Source organism: Anopheles darlingi, chromosome 3 (assembly GCF_943734745.1).
Source record: "Anopheles darlingi chromosome 3, idAnoDarlMG_H_01, whole genome shotgun sequence".
Lineage (NCBI taxonomy): Eukaryota > Metazoa > Arthropoda > Insecta > Diptera > Culicidae > Anopheles > Anopheles darlingi.
This window is the reverse complement of record NC_064875.1, coordinates 59,558,325-59,569,541: the sequence shown is the minus strand read 5'-3', so window position 1 is coordinate 59,569,541 and position 11,217 is coordinate 59,558,325. Positions and strand designations below refer to the sequence as shown.

General features: G+C 49.0%; 3 protein-coding genes across 4 annotated transcripts in view; 2 read left to right on the top strand and 1 right to left on the bottom strand.

Moving 5' to 3' along the window:
* Positions 1-11,217, bottom strand: part of LOC125957924 (opsin, blue-sensitive) — a 36,673-nt gene that overhangs the window by 2,286 nt on the left and 23,170 nt on the right. For both annotated transcript variants that reach the window (XM_049690969.1, XM_049690970.1), the window contains exons 5-6: positions 1,358-1,488; positions 1-1,273 (exon numbers count right to left, since the gene is read on the bottom strand). The exon at positions 1-1,273 is cut by the window's left edge and continues 2,286 nt beyond it. In XM_049690969.1, coding sequence (XP_049546926.1) covers positions 351-1,273; positions 1,358-1,488 — 1,054 coding nt within the window. In that variant the 3' untranslated portion in view covers positions 1-350. The remainder of the gene's footprint in view (positions 1,274-1,357; positions 1,489-11,217) is intronic.
* LOC125957941 (uncharacterized) lies at positions 6,683-7,700 on the top strand. Its single transcript, XM_049690995.1, has one exon. It carries the CDS (start codon positions 6,755-6,757, stop codon positions 7,496-7,498), a length of 744 nt encoding a protein of 247 aa, XP_049546952.1. The 5' UTR covers positions 6,683-6,754; the 3' UTR covers positions 7,499-7,700.
* LOC125957943 (uncharacterized) lies at positions 9,118-10,044 on the top strand. The gene has a single exon (XM_049691002.1). The coding sequence runs from the start codon at positions 9,189-9,191 to the stop codon at positions 9,720-9,722; it is 534 nt and encodes a 177-aa protein (XP_049546959.1). The 5' UTR covers positions 9,118-9,188; the 3' UTR covers positions 9,723-10,044.

The following is an 11,217-nucleotide window of genomic DNA, read 5'->3' as shown; positions in this document are numbered from 1 at the left end:
CACACTTTTTTCCAAGTCAACATAAAATACGAACGGCTCGTGGGATTTAGGGGACTTCGATGGTCGTGTAGTAAGACGTGTAGAAGGTTAATTGAAACGACGAGAGGCTACTATTACGATCGTGCGGTTTTGATGGTGCCCAGTGTTGGTTTCACTTTACCGGGCACCGGGGTGTAGTCGCAAACCAGATAAGAGATGCAGCTGGCGATACACACGGTTGCTCTACTACTACTACTACTACTACTACTACCACCGATACTGGCCGCTACCCTTCGATTACGCTACAAGAAGGCACTGTTTTCGTAGTTTTCGGTTACCCGGAGGAGCTGAACTCCTCGTCGGCTGCGTTGTTACATTTCAACCGAAATCTCCAACGATGAGTCATCGCCGTTCGAGGCCTGCCGCTTCACACCGGCCACTCCACCGGTGCGAGCGTGCTGCTGATGCTTGATGCTACCAGCACGGGCGCCACCTGACGGCATGTTGGACACCGAGCTGTTACGGCCACGCGACACACCGCTGGGACCGACCGATTCATCCTCACCGGCCTCCGAGTCACCGGCCCGGGATGGACCGCGTGTATTGTAGTGTGACGTCTGGTACTGCGAGTTACCCTGCTCGGCACCCCGGTTGCAGCACATACGCTCCAGCATCTGCCGGTAGCGCGGATGGTTCATCGCGTAGAAGTACGGATCGATCGAGGCCGCTATCTTGGCGAACACGGCCGGCAGCATCGAATTGAGGGGCGTCAGGTAGTGCTCGTAACCGAACACACCCAGCATTGCGACCACCGCGTACGGTGTCCAGGCGATGAACCACAGCCCAATAATACCGACCACGACGCCAGCCAGCTTCACCTCCGTTTTGTTCTTTGTCTTATTCGACTGAATGCTGTTGGCGTTGACTACGGCTAACAGGATGCGGGCGTAGCAATAGCTGATGATGACCAGCGGCAACACCCAAGCGCACACGAAATACACAAACATAAACACGCGCGCCTTGTACGTGCGATCGAGATAGTCGAAGCTGCAGGCGGTCAGGAAACCCTCGGCCGTGTAGCGGCTCAGACCGATCTCGAGGGCTGGCAGACCAGCGAACAGCAGCCCGTACGCCCAGGTGAAGGCGATCGTGATGTAACACTTGAGCTTGGTCGTCGAGCGGTTCGGGTTGAGTGGAAACACTACCACGTTGTAGCGATCGATCGAGATAACCGTCAGTGTTCCGATGGCAACCGTACCACCGATCGCACCCATCAGCGCATATACGGTGCAACCTGGAACGGGGAGAAGTAAGGCGAAAACGGTTAGGGTGAGGTAACGGAAGCGAACGGGAGGGGCGCACACAGAGATTAGCTTACCGATCGAACCAAAGGCCGGACCCTGATAAATGCTGTTGTAGATGAAAAGAGGCGCCTCGAGCATTATCAACAAATCCGCCACCGCCAGGTTCACCACCAGGTAATTGGCAGGTGTACGCAGCGAGCGATATCTGGCAAGGGAAGAGAGATATGGTTCATGTTGGGATATAGATGAGATAAGTTTCTAGGTAATATGACAGGGCGCAGCCGCGTTCAGAGAATTTGGCGTTCCGTTCCAAGAAACTGAACCCACGTCAAAGCGCTATGGTAACACTACGCTCAAGGTTATACACTTTACAATACTCCTCGTTTATTGCGAAAGATCTTATTTTGCTTCGAGTACACCAGCTAGAATCCGATGGTCTGGAGTGGTGCTGATGATGGACAATGTCCTTGTTTCCGCTCCCGATAGTCCTGAGCCACCGGCAACTGAGCTGAACCACGCTCGTGGGAGTGCAAAGGGACACAATGGGCAGCTTCCCTGGCCTCATGGTTCCACGGAGAGGATGAACCGACGATCGACTCGAAGTTCCGATAGCTAGCGGTAACTGCTGCTTCTCTGCGCTCGACATCGCCTGTTCGAGTTGTAAAAGCGATACTCTTTAGACGGCTTGGTGCATCGTTGGTCTCATGTGGACCCACAGAAGGGTATACTTACCGAGTATTGTAAAGCGCCTCAACTCCCGAACGGTCCAGTGTAGTCATAGCCGAATGGTCGCTATAAATCCGTCTGTCAATTCTCTATTTCACGATGGTGATGTGATGCAGCCCTCCATCGGAGATACTACGTATTGGTTCTTCAGACAATGTACACATAAATCCCCTGTTCCTTTTTTGTTGTAACAACAAGTTTTTGTAGCTTTCAACACATTCCCGCTTCCTACCAAAAAAAGAGAGAAGGTACGGTAGAGGAAGAATGCATTTCCAGCTACCTCTTTTTTTTTGCGGCACTACGTTAAGTTAGTTAACGTAGAACTACCCTTTTGTTCGCGGAAGTTTTTTCAAGAACTTCCGCTCAGTGAAGAGTGCGTGATCACCTTGCCCAAGCTCAGGGGTTCAGGAGGGAGGATTTTTTCTGAGCGATATCATATTATGTGGTTTGGGTGGGATTGGAAAATGGATGCGGCTCAATATGCTGCACAGAGCGGCGAAATCGGCTATTGACCCCATCCATTCGCCGTTTTGAATGGCCAATTCGTATTGTTCAATGATTTGTGTCGGATAGGCCATCTTTACTAAATTTTCAAAATCATCACACTCACACTTCCTTTCTCTTAGGTGGTTTATGAGTACTTTGGCTCGTAGTATCTCCGATGCTGGAACCACTCTGCAATAGACTATGACAACGGATGACTACACTGGACGGCGCTCTGTTCCGTCGCAAGGCCTTTTATACTCTTAACCGCTACCACGCACACAGCCAACTTCGTATCGTTATCGGTTAATCAAAGCACACAATTTCTGAATATTTCGGTCAGTTTCGATTCGTAGAACCAGGTTCCAGGAAAGATTTGTGAATTTTCGTCAACGATGACATTGTAACACATTAAAAAAAGTTTGTTTCTAAAGGAACATGGTTACTGCTGATGCCTTTAAGTAGTAGAACAAAAAATTGCGCAAAGGTAAGTTTGGGCGCAGATCGTCTTTCGTAGGCTGCACCTATAGCTTTCATACGACCATTCAAAAATCATAAAACGGTTAATTTTGCGTAAATTCAAATTATTTAGAAAATCTAGAAACGGTTCGAAGCGAATTGAATTTTTTTTTTTTTAACATCGGTAACGCAGAGCTCAATTAGGACTCAAGCATAAACCATTTTATTTCTCATTTATGTTCGTAAAACCTAAACGAATGCCTACAGCCAACATTTAATAAAAACACACTCGAATGAGTGTACGTGCAAACGTATACGTGGGGTACTACCCCGCGTGTTTGCTTGAGAAATCCAGATTTCACGGGAAACCGTACGTGACGTTATCTTGTTATCATACACAATTTACTAGAAACCCACGAATATTCACCCAGTTCTACGAAGCGGAATGATCAGTGCGAATCATGAAATGTCGCGTTTCGTCTGTACGAACCTCTGTGTATGTAACATTTTGTACCGTTACCACCTGGTAACATGACCAACATAGATCCGAGGGTAAGCAATAATGTTCAGGTATCTTCATGTAGCGTTATCAAAGGCTAGTGGAGTCTAGCAAAGTCAAGAAAAAAGACAAGTATTGGTGAGCTAAGAAGCATGGTTCATTCTACGAGCGAAACAGAAGCTTGCGATTTCTTTCAACGACAAAAAAAAATTCTCCAACATGGTGCAAGATTTCCAGATTTTTCAATTCGGAATTTATTTTTTCTTCAATTTCTCCACGAAAGGGGGCATTTTTGGGCGCACCAGACGCAATCGTGGAGTGTTTTGGGGCCATCAACGAGAGAGGCACGAATGCAGCTCGATCCCGGATACCCGGATTTTGCTCGACTGAAACGAGAGTCACAGATGCAAACGTCCATTTGGGGGCATAGGTACAGCTGGTGTTGTTGACGCGCACTGTAAAGATTTCCACTCGCGTGACGTCATGCCGCGCCGGGCCATACGACTTCCAAACTGGGCGTCGAACAGGAGTAGCCCATCGTCCAGGAGCATTCAGCAACGGCGCTTTACAATGAGCAGCAGGGCTCCAGCAGCAACGACTCAATCCACCTCCATAGCATCCTCCTGCTTCGTGAACTCGAGCTGTAGAACTGTCATTGGCTGTCGCTGCTTCGGTGGCTTCCAATAAGCCGGCATCGATGCTGGGACATGCCTTATCCGTTACCAGCTGGCTCTCGGCGGCTCTCATTAGACGATGTAGGTAACGTGTCGGGTTTGCTGCTGTACTGCTGCTGCTGCTGCTGCTGCTGCTACTATTGCATGGCACGATGCTGATCCATTGCTTGTTTGCCGCTCGGCTAGGAGCGACGAGGTTGACGGAACCCAATCCAAAGGACCGGGAACCGCGTAGTTTGGTATCGAACTCGGTCGAGTTCGTCAAGTGTAAGGGAACAGTTTTGTAATGCGTGCGTTCCCTTAAGCACGCTGATCCCGTGATGGCCACGGAGTTGGTTGGTTGTGTTCTGCTTGCATCACCTCGCGAGGCGCGAGGTACGCGTGCGGAACGTAGTACAAGTTGATGCGTAATGCTGCTCAAGCAAGTCTGACACAAATTCCGGAACGACGAAGACTGCTGCCGATGCGCGGGGTGACCAGCGAGCTGTGACGGCAGCCAAAGTGGTTCTTGGCGCACGGTGGTGTGTGGGAGGGGGTCCAAGGGGGAAGACGCACTCTCTCTCTCTCTCTCTTCCTCTCGGAAGCTGCATTCGATGTGCTCATCATCATCGTTGATCATCACTCCCTCGGGGGGGTCCAGCATTCCGCACGATTGGTATCGGCATCCCAAGGTGCACTGAACGCCTGGAAGAAGTTGGTGTAGATGACGTCAAGGCCATTTGGCCCCGGAACAACGCCGAATGGTTCTACGAAATGGCATCCTCCGCTTCGATTCCTCTTTCTCTCTCTCTCTCGCACACACACACTATCCCGTGGCACACTTTGACGGCCTCGCAACCGTGCTGCAAAGGTTGCTCACACAGCGGGTCACCGTCCGGTCCGTCGCAGCAGCTTCGTTACCTCCCCATGCTCCACAACCTTCCCCTTTCGACGTTGGCAGTCGTCGCCTTCGACGGCAGCAGCGAACAGGCGGGGAAGGGGGACGTGCATGGGTGTTACCGGCAGTCAGCGGCCACCAACGCCGACAATCCTGCCATACTGCCACTGGCAGAACCTTGTTGGATGGACGGAAAGGTAACGGATTCCACCGGAGTCCTTGACACGAGTACTGCCTTCAAACTGGTTCACTAACTGTTGACCACCGCCCCGTTCCGCCACCCCCTTTGTCCAGGGGAAGGACGGCTAGCGGTTTGTCTGTTTGATGCGAGATACGAGTGATGAACTGAAGCAAACCATGGAACCGGTTCAACTTTTATAGTTAGCACTTTGGGGCCACCGTGGTCACAAATACTGGGCCAATCGAGTGGACCTTGGTAGTGGTTTCTTGGCACCCCGTAATTGGTAGTGGTATCTTCCCGAAACGCGCACGAACTGGTGTTTGTGCACGATGTGCCGGGACACACGCTCTCAAACACACGCACAGTGCCGGTGGCGGCCGGCATGAATCAGCTGTTCCACCGATAGCACAATTTCCCATTGATTCACGTTTTTGATTCTGAATTATCACCTTCACACTTTGGTCGATGTCACCGGAACTGTGGAAGCAGCAGGGCCAAGCTACGGTCTTGGCGATCGATACTCAACGACCCCAAGGGCAATCGCTACCGTCGCGACGAACTGGATCGGAACGTCGTAACCGAGCTGGGTCAACAGGCGCCACACGCGTATAACAATCCTCGGGTACGCCATTTCAATGGTCAATGGCAACTGGATCAACTTTCTAATGTTAAAGGTAGCCAGCGAAGAGGAGGGCTCGACTTCCGTTCTTGCTGTCATCGAGACGAAGATTGCTGCGATACTGAAGAGCGAGCATGAGGATTGTAGGTGCCGCAGCCTCAACTACTCTTGGGTGAAAGGAGGAGCCTATTATGGCGGTGGTGGGGCAGAAGACACAGATTCCAGACCCTTGCGCGATGATAACAGGTGTGTTCTGGACAACCCCCTCTGCCAGTTCCGTTAACCAATCAGATCGATTAGGATTGTAGAGGGTCAGTCATATAGGGGGTGCGTGTGTGTGGATAGGTATAAACCAAGAAATAAAGAGATGGGGATCATGGATCGCTGGGATTACATACACTGACCGCGATATAAGGTCAGTTAAAGGGAAGAGGAAATAGAGAGAAAGCGAAATGATTCATATTCCGGTTTAAGAACGGAAGCATCATTTACTTGCTATTGCATCATATTTGTAAATTTTTATAATGTATGCAAATTTACACAATTTACATTTACATTTACAATTTAAGACAACAAGAGTTTAGCTGAGGGACCCAAATCCGATTTCTTGCAATTTCTTCACCATTTCGACAAGAATCATAAAATTCATATCAAGACGCATTATGTGAAATGCATGCCGCTAATACCGGGCACGCTGATGAGTCATCTTTTCCGCGAGATATTTTGTCGTCGGAACAGCAGCCGTGTATCTGTGCATTCCGGTGCGTGTGTGTTTCGCTTCGGTAATTTCCCCTTTCGAGCTTGCGTTGGTTGTTGTGCGCGGCGCACCGGCACCAGGGTCTGTGATTCGGAAGCTATAAAGATACGAAAGCAGAGTGCCTGCCGGCGTTCGATTCGGCTCAGTCGCATCCAACACCCTCAATTGAACAGGCGCCAACAGCATCGACAGCAAAATGGCAAACCAACTCGTCGGTACGATACCGGAGTTTACGGTCGAGCTGGACGATTGGAACGTGTACTACGAGCGGTTGGAGCAGTTCTTTGAAGTGAACGAAATCGCGCCAGAGAAACGCAGTGCGTTCCTGATCAGTTGCATCGGAAGCCAGGCCTACAAGAGCTTGCGGGACCTGTGCCACCCAGCCCTGCCCAAGGACCGGCCGTTCGAGGAGCTGTGTGAGTTGCTGCGGAAACAGTTCAGCCCCCAGGTGGCCATCTTCCGCGAGCGGACGCACTTCTACAACGCAACGCAATCGGTCGGCGAGAACGTGACGCAGTGGTACGGGCGGTTGAAGAAGCTGTCGGTGGACTGCAAGTTCGGCACGAACCTCGAGGCCGTACTGCTGGACAAGTTCATCACGGGGCTGCGGCCGGGCCAGGTGCTGGATCGGCTGTGCGAGGAGAACGAGACGCTACGGCTGGAGCAGGCACTAGACATTGCCATTAACAAGGAGTGTGCGGTGAAGGAGAGCGCCTATCTGGCGCCACCATCGGCATCCCACTATGCCGCCGGTGGAGTTGGGGTGGCTTGTGGACGATGCGTCTGTGGTGGTGCTAGGGGAGCACCCAGCGAAGATGGTTCGTACTGTGGCGATGGGCAACAGCAGGCCGCAGCACCGGCACGAGGCAAAGGTCGACCGAGAAATCGACGCCGTAACCGGGGTGGAAATGCGGACGATCACTCCCAGGCCGGGGATTAGCGACTCGCGGGTCTTGTTGCGCGTTAACACGGGCCTAAGACTTAAGATTAGAGGTCGGCTGTGCAGGTGCCTAGGGATGAATAATGAAAATCCTTCGACAAACACTTTTAGGGTATAAGGCAAAGACGGAGCATTTTTAATTGATAACAAATAATAATAAAAGAAACAACATCTGCAGTATTTTGGTACGCACACAAACGTAGACTTTTGGGTTTGAATTCTGCCCCGTCCAGCGAATATAGTGTGGAAAGAAAGAAATATTTTCGAAAGAGAAATGTTGCAACATTTTACACAATCGAAGTAGCACAATGTGTACAGACAACGAAAGCGGCATAGCAACAACGGAAGTGTGCATCCATTTTTAATCTTTTCAGTTCTCTTTAATTCTGCTTATCTAATGAATTGGGAAAATTAAATGGAATAACACATGGCTCATTAAAAACGAATTACATTTCCGACACGGCTACTCCAGCAGTGCGTTTCATGAACAAATTGGGCGCCTTGATATAATAAATGGTACCAACACATTGTTCCACCTCACATGTCAAACATCCATCGATCGTATTTTATTTCCGATACCCGAAACATCGCATGACCTTTAAACGGGGTTTGCGTGTGTAACATGGTTTGCTGTCTAAAATATAGCAAAAGTAATAAAGAAACGACGTGCATTTCTAAATATTAATGCGGTTTACCCAAAATCATCCTTTTCAAAGGGGATAGCCCGAGTAATTTGAAAACAACTAGCGGCCTACATTAAAAAGGTTTTATTGCAATCACTGATTCCTTATTTTTCAATTCTAACAATTTATTTTAATCATGTGTTCTGATTAAAAGCTTTTCCAGTGTAATTGAAAATTGAATGTTTTGAAAATCCTCCCAACGAGTATTTGTGTATGCTTACAATTTAACGAGAAAACAGGTTTTTATGTCCCCTCAGAGTGCGATGGGTAACGCAAAACTTGATTTTGCATCGATGCCACGCCAGAATTGATGTCATGGCTGTAATTTTTATATTTTTCTTAAATTAAGAATGCTCCCAAAATGTTGGTGAGTGTTTTGTTTAAAAAATACCACACGTACACCAATTTCTTGTCAATGTGAGTGTTTCGCTTATCCTGCAATTATAATATAGAAATGATGTCAACTATCCGTGACCAAAATAACTCGAATTTTGTCAATAATTTCCCCATTAGTCATTTACACAATGCTAGAAATTACCGAAAATTTCCCAAACCATCCCAAAATTCAAATCCATTTCGACTTCCGATGACTCAGAATACGATTATCACATGAACATTGGGTTTCCCACCCCCCCCCCCCCCCCCCCCCCCCAGCGTTCCTATGGTATCGAAGTGTGCGTATGCCGGCGCATCGATCGCGCGCGCATACCACTGCAAATGCAACCAAAAAGCATCACCGGTATCAGCATCCTATCGGTACGAGACGATGATGTCACCCTTTTTTTCTCCTCCGAAGTCGAGCCGAGATGTAGGAACACGCGCTAGGTCACCGCAATGGCACCACCACAAACATCACACACCAATGGAGGCGCCAAAGCGGCATGCTAGACGAGTTTATAAATACTCGTAACGCTGACCGGCGACCGTTCAGTTCACGTTCGTACAGGTTTCAACTTGTCACGCAACCCCTTTCACGAGTAGCGAGGACAAGCGAAAAAAGCAAGAAAATGGTTGGACAAGCGATGGTCGGATCGATACCGGAGTTTGACGGTTCGATGGACGACTGGAACGTGTACCAGGAGCGGCTGGAGCAGTTCTTCGAGGTGAACGACATCCCGGAGACGAAACGGACCGCCCTGCTCATCTCGGTGGTCGGTAGCGATTCGTACAAGACGCTGCGTGACCTGTGCCATCCGGTTCTGCCCAAGAACCGCACGTTCGAGGAACTTTGCGAACTACTGAGGAAGCAGTACAGCCCGCAGGTGGCGGTGTTCCGGGAGCGTACCACCTTCTACAACTCGCGCCAGGGCGAGGGCGAGAACGTGACGCAGTGGTACGGGCGGTTGAAGAAGCTGTCGGTGGATTGCCGGTTCGGTGAGAACCTCGAGGCGATACTGCTGGACAAGTTCGTGACCGGGTTGCGTAGTGGCATGATCATGGATCGGCTGTGTGAGGAGAACGAGGGTCTCACGCTCGAGCTGGCGCTCGAGCTGGCCGTCAACAAGGAGTGTGCCCTGAAGAGTGAAGTGGGCGGACTGTGAGCGCTCCTTTCTGGCGCCTTAGCTTTACATACTAGTACCTACTAAGTCCATTAAAGCCCTAAGTGATAAGTTAACTCCTAAGTTCCCACTAAGTCTAAGAAGTCGAAGCGACTGAAGCAAACCACAGAGTTATGCTCATGTGTGTCTGTGCAAATGTGTATGAGTATAACGGTGGACGCAGCAGTTAGTGAGTGTGCGTGGCGGCATATATGCTTAGTCCCTTTGTATACTACAAGAGGAAAGAGGATGATGAAGATGATGTTCTTCAATAAAACATGATTATGCTCTGGTGCTGCCTGCTTGAGATGCAATTTAATCCCAACCCCCGAGTTTCTCCTTCTTTGCGTACTGAAGAGATGTGTTTCTGTGTGTGGCGAAAGAAACGGATATGGTGATGATGTTCTGCTGCTGGGCAATTTTAAAGGTGATTTATGTGCAGCATATTCCGACCGACAAATTAATATTATTGTGATGGATTACGTTGATAATCGAGCGCCGTGCGGTGATAATCGACGGATATTCGCGATAAGGCGACGGGTCTGCCGTTGCGTTTGTGAAATTAGATCCAAGAAGGCGGCTCTAATGCAATGTTCCGAGGATTCCGAGCGCATGTCTCGCAGGTTGTGGTTCAAATGGTGATACTGGATGCTTTGATGATAGTTGAAGAGGATGATGATGCTGATGATGATGATATGCTAAGCAGACGAAAAGTTGGGATGATTGACAAATGGAAACATGTGCAAGTGGGCGCTTAATTACGCGTGAAAATCGACCAAGAGTTGTGAAATGATTTTGACGATGCTAGACTACAATTGTAGCAACACCAAAACTAGATTTATGACTTGACAAAAACATAGTTTCGCGCATGTCTGCTCATCGTGTTCCAGACCGGTAAATAACTATAGGAAGTGACGCAGAAGTTATTCATGGATGAGAGATTGCCTTACTTTTGCAATCAACAAAAACAAGTCACAATGACTCATTATAAAAATATCTTTACATAACATCCTGTTGTTAAAACCATACAAGTCCACTGAAATTGACGTCATTCGGCTAAATTTAGTTGTTATTGAACGATTAGTGTTAGAAAACAAAAAGATAGCAACTCATTATGCACTTAGTAACAACCAATGAACTCTAAAAATGACATCATTTCTGATAAGCGTAATGAGGAATCCACGGAATTTACGCAAATCCAAACCGTGATAAGCGTCGTGCCCGTTCGAACCCGTCATGACGAGACAAGATGCAACAGGTTCGGACATGTTTCCGAACCCGTCCTAACATGCAACCCCCCCCCCCTCTCCCCACCATTTCTATTGTTACGCGACACGCACACACAAACAGGTGGGATGCCACAAACAGAACGGAGAGGTTCCGATTCCAGGAAATGCGATTAGCCCTGACCAAATGACTGACTGACCAAGAACCTAGGGCTGCTGGGGGTGGCATGATGATGCAAGACGTGCATTAGGGTTGTGAAATAATCTCCCCT